This window comes from Lipotes vexillifer, unplaced genomic scaffold (genome assembly GCF_000442215.2).
Source record: "Lipotes vexillifer unplaced genomic scaffold, Lipotes_vexillifer_v1.1 scaffold779, whole genome shotgun sequence".
NCBI classification, from domain to species: domain Eukaryota; kingdom Metazoa; phylum Chordata; class Mammalia; order Artiodactyla; family Lipotidae; genus Lipotes; species Lipotes vexillifer.
In genome coordinates, this window is record NW_006788448.1 from 1,724,097 (window position 1) to 1,746,919 (window position 22,823).

The 22,823-nt window shown below is 38.3% G+C and overlaps 1 protein-coding gene across 1 annotated transcript in view; it reads left to right on the top strand.

Annotated features, from left to right (window-relative positions):
• The first annotated feature begins 734 nt into the window (after nucleotides 1-734).
• The window catches only part of FAM169A (family with sequence similarity 169 member A), a 60,302-nt gene continuing 38,213 nt past the window's right edge, over nucleotides 735-22,823 (top strand). The window contains exons 1-5 of the mRNA XM_007461608.1: nucleotides 735-865; nucleotides 18,539-18,673; nucleotides 19,734-19,833; nucleotides 20,147-20,232; nucleotides 22,333-22,504. Coding sequence (XP_007461670.1) covers nucleotides 18,542-18,673; nucleotides 19,734-19,833; nucleotides 20,147-20,232; nucleotides 22,333-22,504 — 490 coding nt within the window. The 5' untranslated portion in view covers nucleotides 735-865; nucleotides 18,539-18,541. The remainder of the gene's footprint in view (nucleotides 866-18,538; nucleotides 18,674-19,733; nucleotides 19,834-20,146; nucleotides 20,233-22,332; nucleotides 22,505-22,823) is intronic.

Here is a 22,823-nt window from a genome sequence, read left to right on the forward strand (position 1 = left end):
AGATGTGAGGTTGATTCTTACGAGCAACTGAAGGTAGAAAAGTCTATTGGACGAAAAAATTCTGAGCCAAATATCTGCATCAACAAGTATTCTTTGAAGTATTTATTGATCTCATTGATCGTTAGTAACTTCATTAAAGGTTGGTACTATGATTGCTAAATATTTCTGAGGAATTAAAGAAGCAATTTCAAAGGTACTGGATGAGCCAAAAACAATGCCACGCCTCTTGAATGATGAGTTTATTTTCCAGAGTTTATGGATAATAGGAAGTCTTAAAATTACTCACATACTATTCCTCAGTACATTTATTAAACATATTTAAACCATGGCATGCATTACTTTAAAGAAATCTACCATGCTTTAAATACTTGAGAGTTTATCTTTCTTCCGTGGGAGTGTAATTAGCAAAAGGGCCCTGGGCGCTAAATCAAGGGAAATGAATTGGAAGAGGAAGCGAAGGAGGGTGGAGCGCGGCCCTTCTAGTTTCTGAAAGAGAAAAGCTCAACGCAGGAATCTGGTGGTTCCTTGTAATCTCAAGATGGAAGTCTGGGCACTTGGGCTTGTCCAAATTGTGAAGGGGCCTCTCGACTTCCTTTCGCCTTCCATCCTCCAGTGTGGCAGTGGGTTTCGGAGGGAGGTGGCCGGCGGGGGCCTGTGGACCTCGTCCGCACTCTCCGCATCCCTGTCCGAGGCCGGCAGGCCTCGCCCACCCTGGGTAAATTCCCGGAGGTCCCGCCCCTCGCTAGAGGAGAACTCCTTGGGGCGTGCAAACGGGATCCTGCGAATGTTGACATTAAAGGAATACGCAAATTCAGCGTCGTGGTCCCCGCAGCTTACCCGCACCTATTTTTATACCTAAGCCAAGGTCACTCTTTAATACCCGGCCATTGCCTGAGCTGGGGCGTCGCGCTCTGACTAGCGACGGCGGCGGGAGCGGGGAGAGAGGGCGCGGGTGGCAGGGCGGCGGCCGCGTGGCGCCCTCCGGCCGGCCAAGCCCGCACCTGCCCGGCGCCCGCCTAACCTGCGAGCCCGGCGGGAGGCAGGGCGGCGTCCCGGGCGTTGAGGAGGGGCCGCGCGGCGCGGGCGGGCGGGGGGATTCGCGGTGGGCGCGGGCGCCGCGCGGCTGCAAAGGCTGGAGGCGCTGCGGCGCGAGTGCGTCACGCTGGCGGAGGGCACGGTGGGCTGCGGCCGACCCGCCGACCAGGAGCTGGGCGTCCCGGGCGAGGGGCAGGCGGCTGTACCGGCCCCCGCAGCCGCGAGCGGCGCGGCCCGGGCCCGGCCGGGGGTCGCCAGCGAGCCGCCGCCGGCTTCATTCATTCCCGCGGCTCCGCCTCCTTTCCCGGGCTCCGGCGGCGCGTCGGAGGTGAGTGCGCGGCCCGTCCCGGGCGGGGGCCGCGGGCCCAGGCCGAGGCTGCCCGGTCCGGCCTTGCGCCCCGCCGGCCCCGGCCCCGCACCCCCGTGCGAGGGCGGTGACGCGGACCGAGAGCTGCGGGCTGTCCCGAGGACTCGGGCGCGCCGCAGGCCCACGCCGGCCACCCGGGCCCGGGGCGCGCGTCCAGCTGCGGGCAACTGGCCTGCTCCCGCGAGGGGCGTGTGGCACGCCCCAGGTGCGCCGGCCTCCGCGCCAGCGCCACCATTTTGTGTGAGGGAATGCCTCTTTCTCCTTCCTCCACCCGCCGCGGCCCGTTCCCCAGCTGCTGCTTGCTGTGCCCCCTCTACTCCCCTCCCCTCCCCTCCCACCTCTCACCTGGAGCCTGTCCGCCCGGTCGGTCGCCTCGGCGTGGGGCAAGCGGACCTGGTGGCTGGTGGGGCGGAAGCGTTTGGACTCGGGTTCAGCCACGGATGCTCTGACCGCCGCTCTTACCTTTAACCACTTTTGGAATAGGTATTGTATAGATTCCGTTCTAGAATGTAGGTCATTACAATTTTGTTCTAATTCTTAGCTGCCCATTATGCAATTTTTCGAGGCCTGTGTCCTAGGAAATCAGTGGGTGAAGCTTTGGTTTGTTTATGGCTCAGGGATCTGGATTACATTTACTCCCATTATCGCCCTTTGGGAGAGGGGGTCAAGTATCTCACTGGCTTTTCAGCTTCTGGAAAGTGGTATGAGTGTTTTACCTGGAGTAGATTCTAAAATAACCACTACCCCTTCCTCTTTTGGGATATCGTTTCAAAACCTCAATGAAAACGCTCTCGTGTGAGGATTTTGAGGGGGGTAGGGACAGGTTGCTAAAAGACTACCCAAAGGAAAAGTTGTGATTTAGAACTGTTACACCTTCCGTCATTTTCACGGTTCCAGAGAATTTGGTAATTCTTGTTTTAACTTGTCTCCTCGCAAATATACGAACGTACCTAGTAGATTATACTCCGGTCATCTGTATTTTATCACTGCATCACAGACAGGGATTAAAGTCTGGAATGGTGGCAGTTGCATAATACACACATTTGGGCCCTGGAGGGGATTCACTAAAATGGATCTGGCTTTGATGTGCCTTGTATCGTCTGCCTTCTGTATGTACGTACAAAAGACGTGTAGGTTATTTTTGCAAACTGTATTTTGCTTTTCTCCTTCAAGAGGAACGATTTTTAGTGACTAACATGGACAAGATTAAGTTTTTGGTATGTGGATGAGACTAAGTTTTTGGTTTTTAAAAACCTTTGCTTGTTTGTTGTTGTTTGTTTTTTCTGGTGGGGGGAGCCCAGGGAATGTGGTGGTGAGAGGAACCTGCGAAAAGTCCATTTGTGATAAGACTTCCAGTACAAATAAAGGTAAACTATCACAGCCTTTCACGGAAAGCTTGTAGCTGTCACAGTGAACTCCTCTCTTTGAATTTATGTTGAGGATTGGCTTAGGGAACTTAGCTTTATATGAGTAGCAACATTGGTCTGCTGCTTGAGTGATTATAACCTAAGATGCTTTACCTGTGGATTTTAGGTTCTCACAAGTTCCAAATGAGACTGACCTTTGAAATAGCATTCGAATCATTACAACTGGTATCATTTCTCTAATAAAGATACAATATTAGTCAAACAAAAGGCTTAACTTTGATTTGGAGAAAACAAAATATTTTATAGTTAGCTGCTTTTGAGAGTCATCCTCTTTATTAAATTACTCTGAACTTTTTTTCAGATTAGTTGAAGACTCTTTCACTTAGTGTCTGCAAACACATGATTCCATATCATGTACCATCCCTAGCAGAAGTGTCATGCCATTCCTTAATGACATGTTCTGTGGGAAGAATTATGGAGGTGAAAGGGACCTTGGACATCAAGAGATGAGCTGAGAGATGTCTTGTTTCAGAGAACTTAAGGAAGTAAAGATTGCCTGCTAAGGATTGCCTGTGCCCTGACTGGACCTGTGCTAGGTCCCAAGGGATTGAGATTGTTCCTGCTGGCAACTTCAGCACATAGTCAAACACAATCCCTATATCTTTACACTGATTCTCTTAATACACGTGTCAGTACTGAATTGATACTATTGTATTTAATTAACCTGAGTTTGGAAGTGATCTTGGTGTGCTTTTTTATCTTTAATGTGGCTTGAGATTTTGAGCATTATTATACCAATGGTTGAGAAATTGAAAAGAGAAAAAAACCTCTAACATTTTTCTACTTATCTCCTACCTAACCAACCCTTTTTAAGCCTTCTGTGTGTGTTAGGTTCAGTCATATGCCTAAGATTTACTTTTTAGAGTTAATTAGAATACAAAAGGATTGAGTATTCGGGCAGGTTTTCAAAAAATATCAAGGATTCTGTAGAAAGGGTCGTTGGTTGAGTAGGAAGTTAAACAAAACCTTCATGTTTATTCCCGTTTCTAAGATTTTATGATTCTAAATTGAAAAAAAGAATTGCACGATTATTGTGTTTACAGTGATTTTCTTTTCACACACCTTTAGGCTTCTGATCCTTTGTATGTTTAACCCTGAAATTAAAGTACTAAATTTGGCATGCTTCATCGGTAGTAGGGATATTTCACAGTTCTTTAGTACAACAACAACAAAATTACTCAAGGTTGTATTTATTAAGGAAGAGGTGTGATGATTTAAAGATAATCTGGGAACAGCTGATAATTATTAGACTCATTGAATTTTAGAGCTGGTCTATGAAACCTTTATCTGCTCTGTAGGAGGGATCTACTCATCTAGTCCAACCTATTTTTTGGGCCAGAAAGTTTGTGACTTAGCACATACTTTAAAAAAAAAAAGCATGATTTTAGTTACCAGCTGCTCCAATGAGATGTTAGTTTTAGGTTACACCAAAGGGAGCTTTCGTGATTTCAGCAAACACCGAGTGTCTTATGTTACGGACCACAAAACCAAATAGACCCCACCCTCATGGTGTTTATAGTTTAGTGAAGTACTGTGGATTAAAATGTTAAAAATTCCTTAAAATCTAAATGCAGAAAGATTTTTGCAAATATGTATAGGGAACAAATCAACTTAGTAAATCATATTCTTTAAGAAAGTGCCAGACTGCATGTTGGGGGACCCCTGCATTTATGGATTGTGCAGAGGAGAGAGAGGGTTCAGTTGCTGAAAGAAACTGAGGGAAAGAAGCTAAAAAATAGAATTGAGAGAGAGTGTTGTCCAGGGAAGGAGGGAAACTTTTAAGTGGCAGAAAATAGTCAGTTGGGTCTGGCCTGTCGTAAGGACAAGAGGGGTGAGAATGAAAATCATCCCTTGAATTTGGAAATTGATAGGTTATTGGAGGCCTTAAGAGAAGTAATATAAGTATAGCGATAAGGGGAGAAGCCAATTTAAGAACGAATAGCCGTGGAGGAAAAAGTCAATGAGCTTGACTGTTTGTTGTACAATGATTGATAAAGTAATAAACTGTACTGATAAGGAACTTTTTAGTCTGAAGTCTTTTTTTTTTTTAACTTTTTGGCCACACGGCAAGGCATGTGGAATCTTAGTTCCCCAACCAGGGATCAATCCTGAGCCCCCTGCAGTGGAAGCACGGAGTCTTAACTGCTGGACCACCAGGGAAGTCCCTCTAAAGTCTTATACGTATTAACAATGCTTTCAGGTTTAGATCAGCCAGCCCCTGATATATCAGATGAAGTTATTCTGATTCTTAAGTTAACAGTAGTTATTATTCAGAGGCAGTATAATTCCACAATTTAAACCAAATAGACATAAGTTTGAACCCTGGCTTTATAAAAGAGTAGTTATAACAGAGCTTATCTCAAAATGTTGGCAGAGGTAAATGTGATAGTGTTCCTAAAGGTGAGCTACAGCTGTTATCATCAATGAGATTAGGATAGTTTTTTGTTTTTTTTGGTATCTAGTTCAATGTTTCTAATCTTTTTCTCCCTTTTATTATCTTCTCCCCACATTGCGCCACGTACAGCACTTTTTTGAGGTACATTTCAAAGCACTGATTTACTTTTTCTTTTTTAAAATTGTGATTTCTCTACCACTTGTCAGAGTTTTTGCTTTACCTGAGATAAAGTATAACCAAAATGAGTTGAGTTGGTAGAATTCTAGTTAAAACCAAGAAAATCTTTGGTTTTCACTATTTTGTGTATTATGTAGGGGAAATACGTGTTTTTTGAAAAATTGAAAGTAATTCATGTAGTCCCCTTTATAGCTTTTGTGGATCCCAGATTAAGAATCTGTTTTCTATTAATTAATCATATGAGTGGAAAATAGAGCTATATTTAGCAAACAACAGCCACGTGTTAGAAGTCTTGATATTTAGCTTTGTAAGTTAATGCATATCTAAAAGTCCTTGAAATTAATTTCAAGGCTGAGGAGATTTGATAAAATTTTCTAAACCGTGAAAAAAGAAATTGAAGTGATTCTGAGTAAATTCTGTTTCGAGAATACTAACTTTTTGTATCTGAGTAGCTTCTCAGAATGGCGACAACAACAACAAAAAGCATAGTTTTATAAAATGATTCATATGATTTTACAATTTCATACACAAATAACCACTCAACTGAAGTCTAGAAGCTCTTGACTCTCCTTTCTAGAACTGGCTCACGGATGTTCTTGTGCCTTTATTTACAACGGGGCAGAGAGATGTTACTCCAACCAGAGTTGGAATGTATCAGCTGTCACTAACAGGACACTAACAGGCTAATTGGTTGGTCTGTGTTTTCATGCGGCATCATACATTTGTGGGTAGAATTTATTGTTGGGAAGGCCCATTTCTTTTACTCTTTAGAGATATGTTGAAAAAGTCTAAGTTTTCATCTGTGTATTGACTCTTCAAATTTTTTAAGTATCTAAAATCTGAAGAGAGGATACTGCAAGATTTTTTAAAAATCTAACACTTAAAGAGTGACTGAACAATATGCTTGATATATTCTATGATAATTGTATGATTAGATACATTATGGGTTATACTGACCTTTTGTCTTGACCTGGGAACCTGGTTAAATCCAGGTTCTGGAGAGAGATTGCCTAGGTTTAGAGACTGACTCTGCCGCTTACTAGCTGTGTGACTTGGGCAACTTACTTAACCTTTTCACACCTGAGGCTCATTGGAAGAATGTATGAATACCTGCCTCATAGGGTCATTTTGAGGAATAAGTGATATAATATGTGTAGAGTATTGAACATAATGCCTCGTGCAAGGTAAGCAAGCAATGAATGATCTTCCATCATCAGAAAACATTTTGAATTATAAAGAGTGCTTATAAATGAATTTGATGATGCCACCCCTTTGTAAATTATTTCCTATCTTCGTTCTCTAAGTAATCGAACATAGACACCTAAGTTACTAGTTGAAAGGACATCAGAGATCACTTGATTCATCCCTACTTTTTATATGTTTGGAAAAATGGATTATGCTTTTCTGGAGTTCTGAGCCTGGTAGAATAGACGAAGAAAAGTAAATCACACTCTCATGTGATAAGTATGTTAAAAGAAGTATGCACAAGGAACTTAGGAGAAACTCATGAGTTTCTCAACTTGTCTGCATTTTTACCTATTAACCCATCCTACACACAGCTGCTAGATAAACTGTCTTAAAGCATAGCCTTGGATGTCTCTCTTCTGCTCAGGATCTTTAAATTGCCTCCTTCTGTGTGCCAGATAAAGTCCAAACTCTTTAGTCTGGTATTCTTGGCCTGTTATGTTCTATCAATTTATTTTCCTAGTGTACCTACCACTACTACTTCTTATATACCTGAACTCTGTTGGTGAATCCAACTACTTGCCATTCTCAGCATGCTTTCTGGCTTCCATTTAGCATTCCCATTTTCTTAGAGGGTCTTCCTTTCTTATTTTCTTTTTTTTTTAATTAATTTTTATTGGAGTATAGTTGCCTTACTAGAGGGTCTTCACTTCTATCTCTGCCTGTTGAGAGACTATCTATTGCTCTTCCTTTAGCAGCAGAACTTCACGTGTTTCATCTGTGGCAGCTCTTGCTCCTAGCACCAGCGTGTGGTTTATTTATACAAACCTTTGTTCAGTCATTCATTTATGTAGTAAATATGTATTGAAGCCAGAGAGGAAGGCTACTACCATCTCTTTTTTTTCCCCCAGGACTGCTGCCAGTGAAAGGTAAGAAAACAATTTCACTTGACCTGGGTAAGCATACACACCTGAGTTTGCACGAGGATTGCAAGAGCAGGTGTATGGGGCCATGAGTCTTACGTGCAGAGTTGGAGAAGCCTGGAAGGGAGAGTGGAGTGGTGAGCCTGTGGATTGGAGGCTGCTGGTTTTCCAAGTTGGGGTGATACTCTGCAGATAGCAGCAGCCCTTGGTTACATTTATTTCTTGTGCAGTGAAAATACTAGGGGATGGGGTGGGGTGGTTTTGGTGGTGGTGATTGTGACCCAGCAGAATATTTCATAAATCATATGCCAAAATTAAGCACCAAGTTTTGTTTTGTTTTTGCTTTTTGTTCTGAGTATTTCCTTTAAAATGAAAATATCCATCTTCGTTGTTCTAAATGAGACAAACCTGTGATATTTTTTTGTTTTGTTTTTTTTGTTTTGTTTTTTTTTTTCTTTAGCAGTACGCGGGCCTCTCACTTCTGTGGCCTCTCCTGTTGCGGAGCACAGGCTCCGGACGCGCAGGCTCAGCGGCCATGGCTCACAGGTCCGGCCGCTCCGTGGCATGTGGGATCTTCCCGCCCCGGGCATGAACCCGTGTCCCCTGCATTGGCAGGCGGACTCTCAACCACTGCGCCACCAGGGAAGCCCCCAAACCTGTGATATTTTATGTTAAAGATATCTACAACAATATGCATGTTGTTTGGACTCCTGTTTTTAAAAATTGCCTGTGTCCTTGAGGTTTCCTACCAAACCCCTGTTAACTTTAAGCACTATAAAATCAGGCCTGTTACATGATAAAGAAACCAGGTTAAAAAAAAATAGATTGTCTAATGTTGAAATGAAGGCCAAAACTTTATGGCGTATTCATTTAAGTAGTTCTTATTTTGCCCTTCCTGATGTTTGTAGACCGCTCCTGTGAGATAAGCAGTGTTCAGTAAGCTGGGTCATGAAGGGCTAGAGTAGCTGACATGTTGTAGAGGCACGTGTATTCTGTAGTACTATATGTAGTCAGTCAAGTGGAAGCTTCAGTTATAAGCACATTTTTTTAAATTTTGTATAACTTAAAAAAATTTTTTTTAACATCTTTATTGGAGTATAATTGCTTTACAATGGTGTGTTAGTTTCTGCGTTATAACAAAGTGAATCAGCTACACATATTGCCCCACATCTCCTCCCTCTTGCGTCTCCCTCCCACCCTCCCTATCCCACCCCTCTGGGTGGTCACAAAGCACCGAGCTGATCTCCCTATGCTATGCGGCTGCTTCCCACTAGCTATCGATATTTTACATTTGGTAGTGTATATAAGTCCATGCCACTCTCTCACTTTGTCCCAGCTTACCCTTCCCCCTCCCCATGTCCTCAAGTCCATTCTCTACGTCTGCGTATTTATTCCTGTCCTGCCCCTAGGTTCTTTAGAACCTTTTTTTTTTTAGATTCCATATTATGTGTTAGCATATGGTATTTATTTTTCTCTTTCTGACTTCATTCTGTATGACAGTCTCTAGGTCCATCCACCTCACTACAAATGACTCAATTTTGTTTCTTTTTATGGCTGAGTAATATTCCATTGTATATATATGCCCCATCTTTTTATCCATTCATATGTCGATGGACAGTTAGGTTGCTTCCATGTCCTGGTTATTGTAGAGCCGCAGTGAACATTGTGGTACATGACCCTTTTTGAATTATGGTTTTCTCAGGGTATATGCCCAGTAGTGGAAATAATCACCTATTAATTTATTGTTAGGCTTTTGCATATGTATCTGAGGAGTGTAAGTAGCTCTCTATATCTTGCTGCAAGTGTATATGTAGTTAGAAAAGGATTTAGCATCCGTTCCTGGGTGTGGTCATTTAGTATTTGTGTTCTGACTCATTTTGCTTAGGAGTCTCATTTCAGCCCTATGAGCCCTGTTTTGCCTCCCCAAGGTAGAACCCCCATATCAAATTCTGTCTCCCTTGGAGGTTGGATGCAGGCATGTAACCTAAATTTTGTCAATTGGATGCATCCAAGAGAGACTGCACTACAAAAGCGATTGAGGAAGAGGCTCTATATGGAATCTCCTTTCTTCCCCGCATGTCTCTTCCCTTGGGTCCCTCCTTCCTCCTTCATCAAGAATAACTACTGTTAACAATATAATTTATGCCCTTCCACATCATCTTCTGTATAAACATGTAAGTATATACCAATATTTTTCATAAATTAGTTTTAAAAGTACATGCAATAGGCTTTTTAAAAAGAAATTAAGAGTTGAGCATTTTTAGTGTTTGTCCTGTTTTATGAATTGGCCATGCCACTTGCTTGTTTATTTGCATCTTAGTTTAAAAACCATTGTATTTGTATTAAGCAACCTAACTCTTGCGGGTCATATTGGTTATATAACGTTTGCCTCTGAATTTTTTGTTTTTATATGTAAAAATTTTAATATGTATTCAAAGTTATTAGTTTTACCCTTGCAATTTATTCCTTCCTCAGAGGTCCTTTTTCTCTGTCTGTTCAAGTAATTTGCCTATGGTCACACAGCTAGTAATCCTGGCAGTTTGGCTCAAGAACACACTCCCTTAACTAGTATTCTACATATTCCACCTTTCACGTGTACAAAATTCTATGACATATGACTGGAGTTTGCTTTTGTAAGCCCTAAAATATACCAGGTACCCAGTACCTTCATCTTTAAATGATTTCTTAGATCTAGGACCATTTTTCTGGATATGGAGAGGAATTAAACCTTTAGAAAGAAAACTGTTAAGATTTCTCTTGATATGTATAAGCAATCTTATACCATCTTAGGGCCCTAAGGCGCTGTGCTTTCAGACATAGCGTGGTGACTAAAAGGATAGGCCTCACAGCTAGGCTGCCTGGGTTCAAATTCTAGCTTTGCCACTTACTATAGTGTGCCTTGAACAAGTTACTCTGCTGCTATGTGTTTTAATTTCCTCATCTGACAAATGAGATAAATTATCCGCTTCATGGGCTTGGAATAAAAACTCTTATCAGGGATACACGTGAAATGTTTCAAATAGAACCAGGTGTGTAGTCCACTGTTGGCTCAGTGATGATTATTTCAAAAGATGATTTTGTTTTCTACTTGAAATAAAAAGAGGTAACAGGTATGAAGCACATTTAACTTCCTGCCCCATTACCCATAAACTTATAGGTAGTCTTTACCTATATGTAATCAAATCTTTTTCCTCTCTCAGAAGATAGAAAAGGATTTCTGAGCAGTGTTGAGCCCACCTGAGAGTTGATAGTTGTAGCAGTCTGTTCAGTGGTTTCATTTTTGTCATACTTAAAAACTCAGCTCTAAGAGCAAAGAAGGATTAACCTAGGAACTAGGGCCTTGTGTGGGTAGGAGGGATAGAAGGATAAAAGGTGAGTAGGAGAGAGTTCAGTTGAGCTGATGTAGTACATGGGTTAGGTTCGTTAGGGAAGGTTATGATGATGTTAGAAAGAGACAAGGGAAGAAGCAAGAGGAAAATCATAATAAGGTCCAGAAACAGGCCTTTTGTGTAAAAGGTTGAGAGCTTTGCGGATTATGTTGCTGGGACACCTAAGCTATTTTCGGTGTTGGGGGAACAATGAGGAGAGGTAGGATCATGCCTTGGATTGGTTGAGATAATTGTTTTTTCTCTAAGAACTCTTTCAGCTCTAAAATTTCCATAATTTTTTGGATCTCCTCCTAAAGCCCCCAGATAATAGCAATAATCTATAAGAATCTTGAAATTATTTAGGAACTAAAGTTAAAAAATATATTTCCCTGTTTTAAGAGTATAGTTGATATCCAGTAATTAACCTTAAATAGGGAAAAAAAAATCACAATAATAGGAGTATGGTTTTTAACTCTTATATTTTCTTTCTTAAGAGCATTCATTCTTGCAAATAGATAATTTTTCAGGAAAAAGATGAAATTATTAAAAGATGGGTGTAAAATAGCTGGTGGGCATCTTAGAGTTCTTATGTAAGAGGTGTGAGCATTAATTTTTTTTTACAGGTTATCCAGGATTAATGAGCATGCCATTTGCTTAATTTATAAATTAATTTGGACACTTTTTACACTTCATTGTCCATTCTGCGTAAATTTTTTGATGAGTTAGTTCGCTTAAGGCGACATTAAGCTTTCTCATTCATGTAGAATCTAGTTAGGCCTTTTGGTTCATCTCATGGGCAGAGCATAAAGTACTTGACAGAATTTGATCTGACAGCTTTACAGTTATGTAACATAGAACAGAAGCTTAAAAACAACAAAAAAGAGAGAGAAGTGACTGATTTTTTTCACAGCAACCTATATTTCTCTCCAGAACCTTATTACCCTTCTCTTGCCTCCCTGAACCAGCGGAACCAGCTTAAGGCTAGTAGTTTACACAGTCTTAAGTAACCGCTATTTTTTTAAATAAACAGTTATAAACATTTAGAGGTGAAAGGTCCTTAGGATTATCCTGTCCAGTTGCATCACATTACCAATGAGAATACAGAAGCCTAAAGACGGTAAGTAACTCGCCTAGGGTCACAGAGCTGGTTAGCACAGCTGACCCGGGAATCAAGGTCACAGGATTCCAATGCGAGTACTTTTTCTGGTGTAATATGTGAATAGAATATTTAATAACAAGGTAATTATTGTGATATTTTGCAAAAGGAAATTTCTTAAAACCATGACAAAGACTATGATATTTGATTTTGCATATTGAGTACAAATAATTATACTGGAATGTATATTTGATTGTCTGGATTCGTATTCTTCTAGCTCCATTAGTGGTATGACGTTGATCAAATCTTAATCTCTAAAGCTCCATTTCTTTATCTGTAGAATGGGGCTGATAGAAGTGCCTCATTACGTATTACATGCCACAGTCCCTTTAAAGTCTGGTGTGTGGTCATTTCTCAGTAAATGTTACCTGCTATTACCGATTTATAATAATTGCTAGTTCTTTCATCTTCTTTAAATACTAATTGGTGATTGTTTAGCCAATAAAATTTAGCACTGAGAATGACCAGTAATAAATGTAACAGATTTAAGGACAGATTTGAAAACACAAAAATATTTTAGAAGAGGTGTGTGTCTGGGCTTTTGGAATTGGGGAAACATTTTCTCATTTTTTTCATATTAAAAACTGATGCTGTAGTTGTTTTTTGTTTTTTGTTTTGCGGTACGCAGTCCTCTCACTGTTGTGGCCTCTCCCGTTGCGGAGCACAGGCTGCGGACGCGCAGGCTCAGCGGCCATGGCTCACGGGCCCAGCTGCTCCGCGGCATGTGGGATCTTCCCAGACCGGGTCACGAACCCGTGTCCCCTGCATTGGCAGGCAGACTCCCAACCACTGCGCCACCAGGGAAGCCCTGTATAATCTTTAATAATAAAAATTAGCCCAGGAGAGATTATTTTTCTTTTTAAAAACCTCAATCTAAAAACGTTTAAGAATGAAGGATAATGACTTTCTCTTTTTACACTTGAGTTTAGTCATGTTATACTTGCCTTTGATCTGTAACAGTGTCTTCTTTTTTAATTTTTATTATTTATTTATTATTTATTTTTATTTTTGGCTGCGATGGGTCTTTGTTGTTGCATGCGGGCTTTCTCTTGTGGCGAGTGGGGGCTATTCTTCCTTGCGATGCGCGGGCTTCTCACTGCGGTGGATTCTCTTGTTTCGGAGCATGGGCTCTAGGTGCGCGGGCTTCAGTAGTTGTGGCACGTGGGCTCAGCAGTTGTGGCTCGCAGGCTCTAGAGCACAGGCTCAGTAGTTGTGACGCACGGGCTTAGTTGCTCTGCGGCATGTGGGATCTTCCTGGACCAGGACTCAAACCCATGTCCCCTGCATTGGCAGGCGGATTCTTAACCACTCTGCCACCAGGGAAGTCCCTAAGAAAGTTAATTTAGAAATAGATTAAAAAAACCAATCCCCGATAAACTTGCTATTCTGCCAGTCTCTTCCTTGCGGGTCTATTTTGTATTCTTTGTCTAAAATACTGTATTATTTTTATGTGATTGTAATCAACTATGCTTTTGTAGACCAAGTTTTTGGCAGCAATCTTCAAATATTAATTTACATTTTATCCTTTAAATCATGATTACTCTTAGCAAATGAAAATTTTAAATGTTTCATTCATACCTTGTTTTGGTAGCTAATATTCTAGAGTCTTTTGAGTTGGTTTAAGAGGAATACTTTTTTGGGGGGGGGGCCGCGGCATGCGGGATCTTAGTCCCCGGCATGTGGGATCTTAGTTCCCTGACCAGGGATTGAACCTGCGCCTCCTGCAGTGCTAGCCCACTGGACCGCCAGAGAAGTCCCAGGAATGCTTTTATATTAATACTTTTTGAGCTTCTATAGTGTATTAAATGTTTTTGAATGTTTTACTTGGATACAAAGCTGGGAGCTTGTCTACAAAAGAGCAAAAACAGTTACTAACATTCTTTTAACTAGCATCCTCATTATGCTTCTTTCACCCACTATTGACCATTTGTTTCATGTTTTTAGTTTTGTCTAAATTTTAATCTTCACTACAATTGTTAGATCTTAGAACATAATGTTGTATTTCCTTAGTTTGCTTTTGCATATTGACTTTGATAGAGTTATAAAGATTTGCCACGCTAACAAATAAGCATCCTTCAATGCAGAGCTACTGTTTTATTTTATGATCCTTTTCTAAGTATAACATCTTTTTTAGATAAGCTCCTGATGGTTCTCTCTTGAAATTCAGTCTTTTTTTTCCTCCTTTTTGTAAGTTGGCTGGAAGTTCTGTGGTATTGCTTTCATAAATCGTTCACAAATTTTTCTTGCTTTCTCCTTTTATTTAGACGTTTACATTTACTAACAGATGGACTGAATTTATGTGTTCTATTTCTAGGTTTTGATTTTTAAAAATTAAAAATCAATGTAATTAAAAAATACATATTTGTATGTATATAAATTTATATATACAAATCAGGGCCCCAATCATATGTATATCAAGTTTTAAAGTTGTTCGCACCAGATTACGGTAAAAAAGTAACTTCCTCTCATTATCATATCTTCGAAATTCATGAAAATATGTTTAACTATGTATAACTGTTACAATATATGTCTGTCCTGTCTTTTTTGTGTTTATCTCATATTTCCATTAGATTTTCAGTTTCTTGTCTACTAATACTTTTGTTGTGTTAAAATAGATTTGATGAAGGTCACCTTCGAGAAAAGTAACTTTTATTTTTTCAATTTATTTTCTCCTGCCTTTCCATTTATAAATTTTTTAAAAAATTAAAATTGAGGTTTTTGACAGATATAGCTGTTCGGCTCTGCAATTTTTATTGTGGATAAATACAAAGCAGGTAACTTTTAAGACAAGATAATCTTTACCAGCTTTATTCGTACCTCCTTTAAGAACTAGTAGATCAGCAGCTGACATAGCTCTTAAGTTTGTTTTTTTTTTTTAACTTTTTCTCATGGAAATTTTCAAGAATACACAAATCAGGATGCTCTCCACAATGCATTTGATCAATATGTCTCTTAAGTTTCTTTTAATTTACATTAGTTTCCACTTTTTTCTTTAAACTCTATTCTATATATATATTGAAGAAACTGAGTTATTCTAAATTTGGCCAGCCGCATACTTTAAACATCATTTCACATGTTTGTCTGATAGGTAGATTTGGATCCACTTTTCTTGTTGCATTACATCAAACTACATACAATATCTGCTTGTCTTACTTTTAGTAAGATTGATAAGTCTGGGTATGCAGGCCTATCACAGAGGAGTGCATTTTAAAAAAACATAAATCAACAAAGCATTATTAAATATTTTATACCTTGGGGAAAAAACAGAAGTGAGTGCATATATTTACCGAAATATTCCTGCAGCAATGCTCATGGCAGCCCAAATGCCCATCAGCAGTAGATTGGTAAATAAATTGTATGTGTGTATTGTGGAATACTACATAGCAATAAAAGGGAACAAATTAAATGATAGATGCAGCACCGCTTATGTTTCTCACAGAAATAATGTTGAATGAAAAGCGTTGATGCAATAGAGAGCATACTATATGATTTCAGATATAAGAAGTTAAAAAATGGGCAAAATTAATTTCTCATTTAAACATATTGTAAGGCCAGTGAAACAATGCTACCTATTAAAAAGTGCTTCTTTCTCCCATTGATTGAAATAGCTCTGTAATCATATATGCAATTTCTATAGGCATTAGGGTATATTTATCTTGCTCCATTGGTCTATTTATATGCCTGTATCGCATAGAAGTTTTATATATGCTTGTATCATAGAAGTTTTATAACATGCTTTAATATCTTAGAGGGTTTGAACTTTTCTCCAATCATTGCTCTGCCATTTTAGGATTTTTCTAGCTATTCTTATTTATTCTTTCAAATTCACTTTATAATCAACTTGTCTTGCTTCAGGAAACAATAATCCTGGAGATGTTTTCATTAGGATTGCATTAAATTAACAGATTTTCTTAGAGGAAACTGCTACCTTAATGATGCAGAATCTTCCTTTCCAAGAACGTGGTTTGTCTTCCCTGTTGTTCACTTTGCTTCCTTCAGGCATGCTGTTTTATAGTTTTCCTTATATAAGTTTTATATTGTTTATTGTTAAATTTAAGTCTATTTTTATCTTTGCCATTGTTAATGGGGTTGTCTTTTCTATTTTTACTTCATTTTTTTCCATTTATTATTTCTCCTTACTGATTATTATTATATATATGAGGGCTTGATTTCTGTATGTAATTTTATGTCCTACCATTTTACTACATTTTCTTATTGTTTGGAATAATTTTTCCATTGATCCTTTTGGGTTTTACAGTTGAATTTATTATTTGCGAATTGAGGTTGAGATAGTCTCCCATCGCCCCAAGCCATGCACATCCCCAATTGTTATACCTCTAATTGCTTTCTCTTGTCTAATTGCATTAGCAAGTACCTATCTAATGTTATTTATTAGTTAAGCCCTTATTTTTCCTGACTTTAGTGAAAAAGTCTTTAGAGTTTTCACCATTAAGGTGCTGGCTTTTTTTTTTTTAACAGCTGTATACATGAGAGATACAGTTTACATACTGTAACATTTACCGATTACAGCTGTACAATTCCGTGTTTTTTTTAGTAAATTTATAGGGTTGTGCAGCCATCACTACAGTGTAGTTGTAAACATTTCTATCATTCTGAAAAGTTCCCTTGTGTCCTTTTACAGTGATTTTTGTGTTGGGAGTTATATGAGGATATATTTGTATGTATGTGTGTTTATATCCTATACCTTATAAATATTTATTTTTATAATTTAAGGAATTATTCATTTTTTAAAATTGAAGTATAGTGGATTTACACTATTAGTTTCAGGTGTACAGCATAGTGATTCAATGTTTTTATAGATTATATGCCATTTAAAGTTATAAAATAATGGTTATATTTCCCTGTGCTGAACAATATATCCTTGTAGCTTATTTTATACATAGTAGTTTGTACTTCTTAATCCCCTACCCTTGTCTTGCCCCTCTCTGTTTCTCTCTCCTCACTGGTAACGAACAGTTTGTTCTCTATATCTGTGAGTTTGTTTTGTTATGTTCATTTATTTTATTTTTTCAATTCCACATAAAAGTAATAACATACAGTGTTTGTCTGACTTCTTTCACTAAGCATAATACTTTCTAGGTCTGTCCATGTTGTTCCTTTTCTTTTATTCTTTAAAAGAAAAAATTTCATTCTTTTTTTATGGCTGAGTAGTATTTCATTGTGTATATATTAACACATCTTCTTTATCCATTCATCTGTTGATGGACACTTAGTTTACTTCTGTATCTTAGCTATTGTAAATAGTGCTGCTATGAACAGTGGGGTGCATGAATCTTTTTGAATTACTATTTTTCTTTTCTTTGGATATATACCCAGGAGTGGAATTGCTGGATCATATGTTACTCCTATTTTTATTTTTTAATTTTTTTTTTTTTTTTTGGCTGTGCTGCGAGGCATATGGGATCCTAGTTCCCTGACCAGGGATTGAACCCCGGCCCACGGCAGTGAAAGTGCCAAGTCCTAACCAGTGGACCACTAGGGAATTCCCTTTTTTTTGTTTTTTTGAGAAACTTCCATACTGTTTTCCACATTGGCTGCACCAATTTACATTCCCACCAGCAGTGTTCAAGGATTCCCTTTTTTCCACACCCTCTCCAACAATTGTTATTTGTGGGGTTTTTTGATGATAACCATTCTGACATGTGAGGTAATATCTCATTGTGGTTTTGACTTGCATTTCTCTGATGATTAACGATGTGGAGCATCTTTTCATGTGCCTGTTGGCCATCTGTATGTCTTCTTTGGAAAAATGACTCTTCAGGTCTTCCGCCCATGTTTTAATTGGTTGTTTTTTTTGATATTGAGTTGTATGAGCTGTTTATATATTTTGGATATTAACCCCTTATCAGTCATATCATTTGCAAATAGTTTCTCCCATTCAGTAGGTTGTCTTTGAATTTTGTTGATGGTTTCCTTTGCAGTGAAAAAACTTCAGTTTAATTAGGTCCCATTTGTTTATTTTTGCTTTTGTTTCCTTTGCCCTAGTAGACAGATCCAAGAAAATATTTCTACGGTTTATGTCAAAAAGTATTCTGTCTATGTTTTCTTCTAGGACTTTTTTGGTTTGCGGTCTTACATTTAGGTCTTTAATCCATTTGGAGTTTATTTTTGTAAATGGTGTGAGAAAAATGTTCTAATTTCATTCTTTAACATGTAGTTGTTCGGTTTTCCCAGCACTAGTTATTGAAGAGACAGTCTTTTGTCCACTGTATATTCTTATCTTCTTTGTCATAGACTAATTGACCATAGGTGCATGGGCATTAATTCTTAATTCATTGCTTGTTTTTAATACAAGTGAGTGTTTAAGTTTTCTTTCTGACATACATTTAGATTAGCAGGCTTAAGATGTAGTCTGTCTTGGCATTGTGAAAAAGAAGTCACCTTACAATAAAATGCTGCGCTATTACAATAAAAAGTTTTTTCTCAGTACAGGAAGATAGCCTTTCATGTTCTGAAACATTTTGTCCCATGTTTTTTGTTAAAGAGGATGGCATTCCCTGTGGATATGCTGGATAATTGCAGTCATGAGGAAATGGAAAATTCTGCTGAAGATTACATGTCAGATCTCAGGTGTGGGGACCCTGAAAATCCTGAATGTTTTTCTCTTCTCAATATTACGGTAAGGCATCCTGCAGTGATTTATCAATCTTTTCAGTTGAGTTTATACATGAAATCAGTATCCTTTTATTATCTTTTAAAGTGTTAACTAATCACTTTTGAAAATTTTATCGGAAGACTTTTCAGTAAAATGGATAAATATTGATTAGTTAGTACAGCAGCATGATCAAGTTTTAAAAAGACTAACTTTACAGGCAGTTGCTTATTATTTGTATTGTGCCTTTAAAATTATATGTAAGTAGTTTACTAGTTTTGCTAAGACTGATTACCATATTTGAGCTAACCCAATTAAGTCTACTTTAGATTTGGAAATTGTTGCTTTAGAAATTTTTTTAATAAAAAAAATCAGCAAAACACTACATTACACATTTTTGTGTCACAAATCTTCCTTTTCCCAAAATATTAAAATAAAATTTCTCATTAGTAAGCTGAGATATATTTTGATAGATCATTAGACATGAAATTATTAGAATTCTAGTGTGAATTTGATGATAGGCAAATTCTCTAACCTCTTTAGGCCTCAGGTTTTTCTTCTGGAAGATGATGTTTATTCAAAGAATTCTTTAAAGTTTCTTCCAACATCAATATTTTGTAATTCTCTGAGTGGCAATATTGTGTGTAAGTAGGGAATTAGCGTTGGATTAATGAAAGCAGAAAAAATTTAAAGTATTGCATATATCTCACTGGAAAAATGAATTTACCCTAGTAGTTTTTACTAGAAAGTGGAATTTTTTCCCCCTCAAGTGGTCTAAATAACAGATGATAAAGTTTAACAACTTTATGGATCATATCATGCTTTTGTTTTTATTCATATGCGTAGCTAGAGCGCAATAATATTTATTGAAATAGACTTTCATTTTTTCGCCTAAGTTAATAAAATTCCTGCAAAAGCTAAGTCTATCTGATTTGCTCTTTTTTTTTTAAGACTAGAAATATCTCCTATGAAATGAAATTATATAATTAGCGTTAACGTACGTTTGAAATTTTGAGAGAAGCATGGTGTTTTTGTGTGATGTTTTCTTACCAGCTCTTCACTAATCTTTAATAAATTGCCATTTCAGGTTCCTATTAGCCTGTCAAATGTAGGCTATGTACCTCTCTATGGTGGAGATCAGACCCAGAAAGTTCTTGCTCTTTTTGCACCCGAGGACTCACTCACAGGTCTCTGTTTTGTTTGATATTTGTAAATTGAGGAATTTTTTTTCAAACAATTAGAAATTTATTGAAAGATAGCTACATGAAGGAATTTTTAAAAAGAAAATTTATTTCAAACTGTAAATTTAGGAAAATAAAATTCTCAGTTGCTTATAATTAAATGTTTAGTGAGTGAAATACAATAAAAATGGTATAAATGGGGCTGCCACATTGTGTTGTAAACTATGGGTATATTTAAGGGTATTCTTGAAAACCTTACCAAATAGTAATATCGTGTACTTTAAGACTTAAATGTTAACAATCATTTATTTTCTTTTAGCTGTGGCACTTTACCTTGCTGATCAGTGGTGGGCTATTGATGATATTGTGAAAACATCTGTCCCTTCTAGAGAGGGACTTAAGCAGGTAACAAGATCCTGTAGTTTTAAAAGTGTTTAGGAGGCCATTTCACAATATGTTTGCCATAAACAGTGATAGTTTTTAAAGTTATTGAGCTTTTCTCCATTTTAGTATACCGGGTTATATTAAACCCTTAGAGTTCCATTGTTAACGGTGAAACTGGCACTTAGATTGGGCTTCCTTGATTTTATGTGAAAGTGTCTGAGAATTGGGGAGGAAAAATGAGTATCTGTGGTTTAGTTAAGCTGTAGTTACCCATATCAACTTTAGCTTCTGATTTTTCTTTTTGGGTGGGACAAAGCTTATTATCTCTGTGTGGTTGCTTAAGTTCTCTGTCTCTAGGAGAGACTGACCAGTAAACTTGCTTATCAGTAGGGCCAATTTGTGTGGTCTATTCAGTGTTCCAAACAGTGTAGTGGAAGGGAGGTCCTCAGCAGCATGCTGTAAAACTGGGTCCTTTATTCTGTCTTAGTCACCATTTTATCAGTTACTTAGAAGAAGACATAGTTGGCATACTTAGCAATTCTGCATGCCACAGTGCTGAATGGGAGAACTAATCCATAAAGGCAGAATTAAGAAACAAAGAGAAAGATCTAACATGATGAAAATAAATTAGTGAGAAAGGTAAAGTAGTATCTGTGGGTTCAAAAATTTAACTGTACTGTATACCATGAAGACCATACTAAAACAGCAGCACATGAAAAAGATTGGGCTTTAGTTAATTAGAAGTAAAATCAAGGAAAGCAAAAAAACTAATAAAAGCCTTAAGTTTATACAGAAAAGCCCCATTATCTTATCAATATCTTCGATGTTTATACCTGTAATATCTGCATGCCCAACATGAAGAGGAAAAAAAAAGGTTAGGGATCTGAAGCAATTTGAAGGGAGAAGACTGAAATGGCAAGAGTACCCCAAATCAGATTAGTCTTTTCCTCTGTTTAGCTTTGATAGAAAATTTAAGAGAATATCATGGCTGTCTTCAAATATTTGTAGACTATGTGATCCAGAATATCAAAGTATAGTCTTTGGGAAAGAGATTTCAGCTCAGTATCAGAAAGAATTTCATTCTGGTCAGAGCTGTTCAAGGAGGGCGTGGGATACCCTGTAAGCTGGAGAGCTTTGTCATTTCATGTGATGTTTGGTATTGGAAATTCCTTACCGGGGAGGTTTTTGAGAGTAGTGTGTGTATGCCTAATGCTTTTTCTCTCCTTTCGCCTAATTAGAGGACATTCTTGTTTTTCTTTAAGGAGACTTGGGGTGGGGTGGGGGGAATAGATTTCAGGGATAGACTCTTGTTTTTAGCAGTGACAGATGTCTATGGGGAAAACCCCACTGTTCAATGTCAGGCAATTGGTGAGGGTGTCCCTGTGACCGTGCAGACCTGCCTGTAGGAAGTGAGGTTGTTTCCATTCTGTGATTGCCCCAAGTTTTGTTTTCATCAGACTGCCCTGGTGCCCCTGTCCTTGCCCATCTGGTCTGGCAGAGGGTTATGTGTGTATGTGTGTAGGGGGAGACAGGTATTCCTTATAGTTAGACAACAAAGACATGCCTGTTAAATGACCATTTTACCTAGAAAAGAGGAGATTCCTTTCCCAAGAGCATAATTATGACTTTGCTCATCAAATGAGATAATCATTGTTTTTAAAGTCTTCAGGGCGTAACACTAAGCTTTTTTCACTTTCTTTTCCTTCTTTCCTTTTTTTTTTTTAACGTGTAGGCTGGAATGGGGTGAAAAGGAGCACTAGAAATGGTGGGGGGCAGCAGTTAGAGTCGGGGAGACCTGGGATCTGGGCAGCTGGAAGCAGAAAGAGAGTACTGACTGCTAACGTGGAGATGCTGGGGATTGGTATATTGGAAACCTGTTCTGCCTGTTTTAGAATTTTGCTGAGAGGCATTATTTCTTGCATAATTTGTGTCCATAGAAATGGATTGTTATTGCTATGAATGACTAGTCTCATCTTTGTGATAATAAAATGGTTTACAAATCATTCTGAATGTATTCAAAGTGCTTTGAATGTCAGTACAAGGTATGGAAGCAGGGAGCAAGGTAAACTGCATCTCTGAGTTGATGCTAACTGTTGTGCCTGGTGTCTCATCTCTTTGTAGGTGAGAACTCTTGGGGAGAGAGTGGTTCTGTATGTTCTGAATCGAATTATTTATAGAAAGCAGGAAATGGAGAGAAATGAGATCCCATTCCTGTGTCATAGCAGTACTGATTATGCTAAGATTCTGTGGAAGAAAGGAGAGGCCATTGGGTTTTATTCAGTTAAGCCTACAGGTGAGTCTTTAAAAGTTATTTAAAATATATATTATGTAAACCCACTTTTTGGACCCCAACTGTATCAATGTCCCTTTTAAATTAGTATCTAGAGTACGAATTGAGATGATTTTACTCAGTATTTCTTGGGAGTACTTTGATTCTATATAAGTGAGGATTGTTAGGAAAGTCTTTTGAAAAAAAAGTAAACATTTAACAGAGTGGAAAATTTCTCCACGTATGTGGACAGAGAGTTGTATGTTGAGCCTCAGATTTGTCTTCTTTCCCTCTCGTTTCCTTCCCTTTATTTAAAGGTCTTTGTTTTACTTTGATTCCTGCT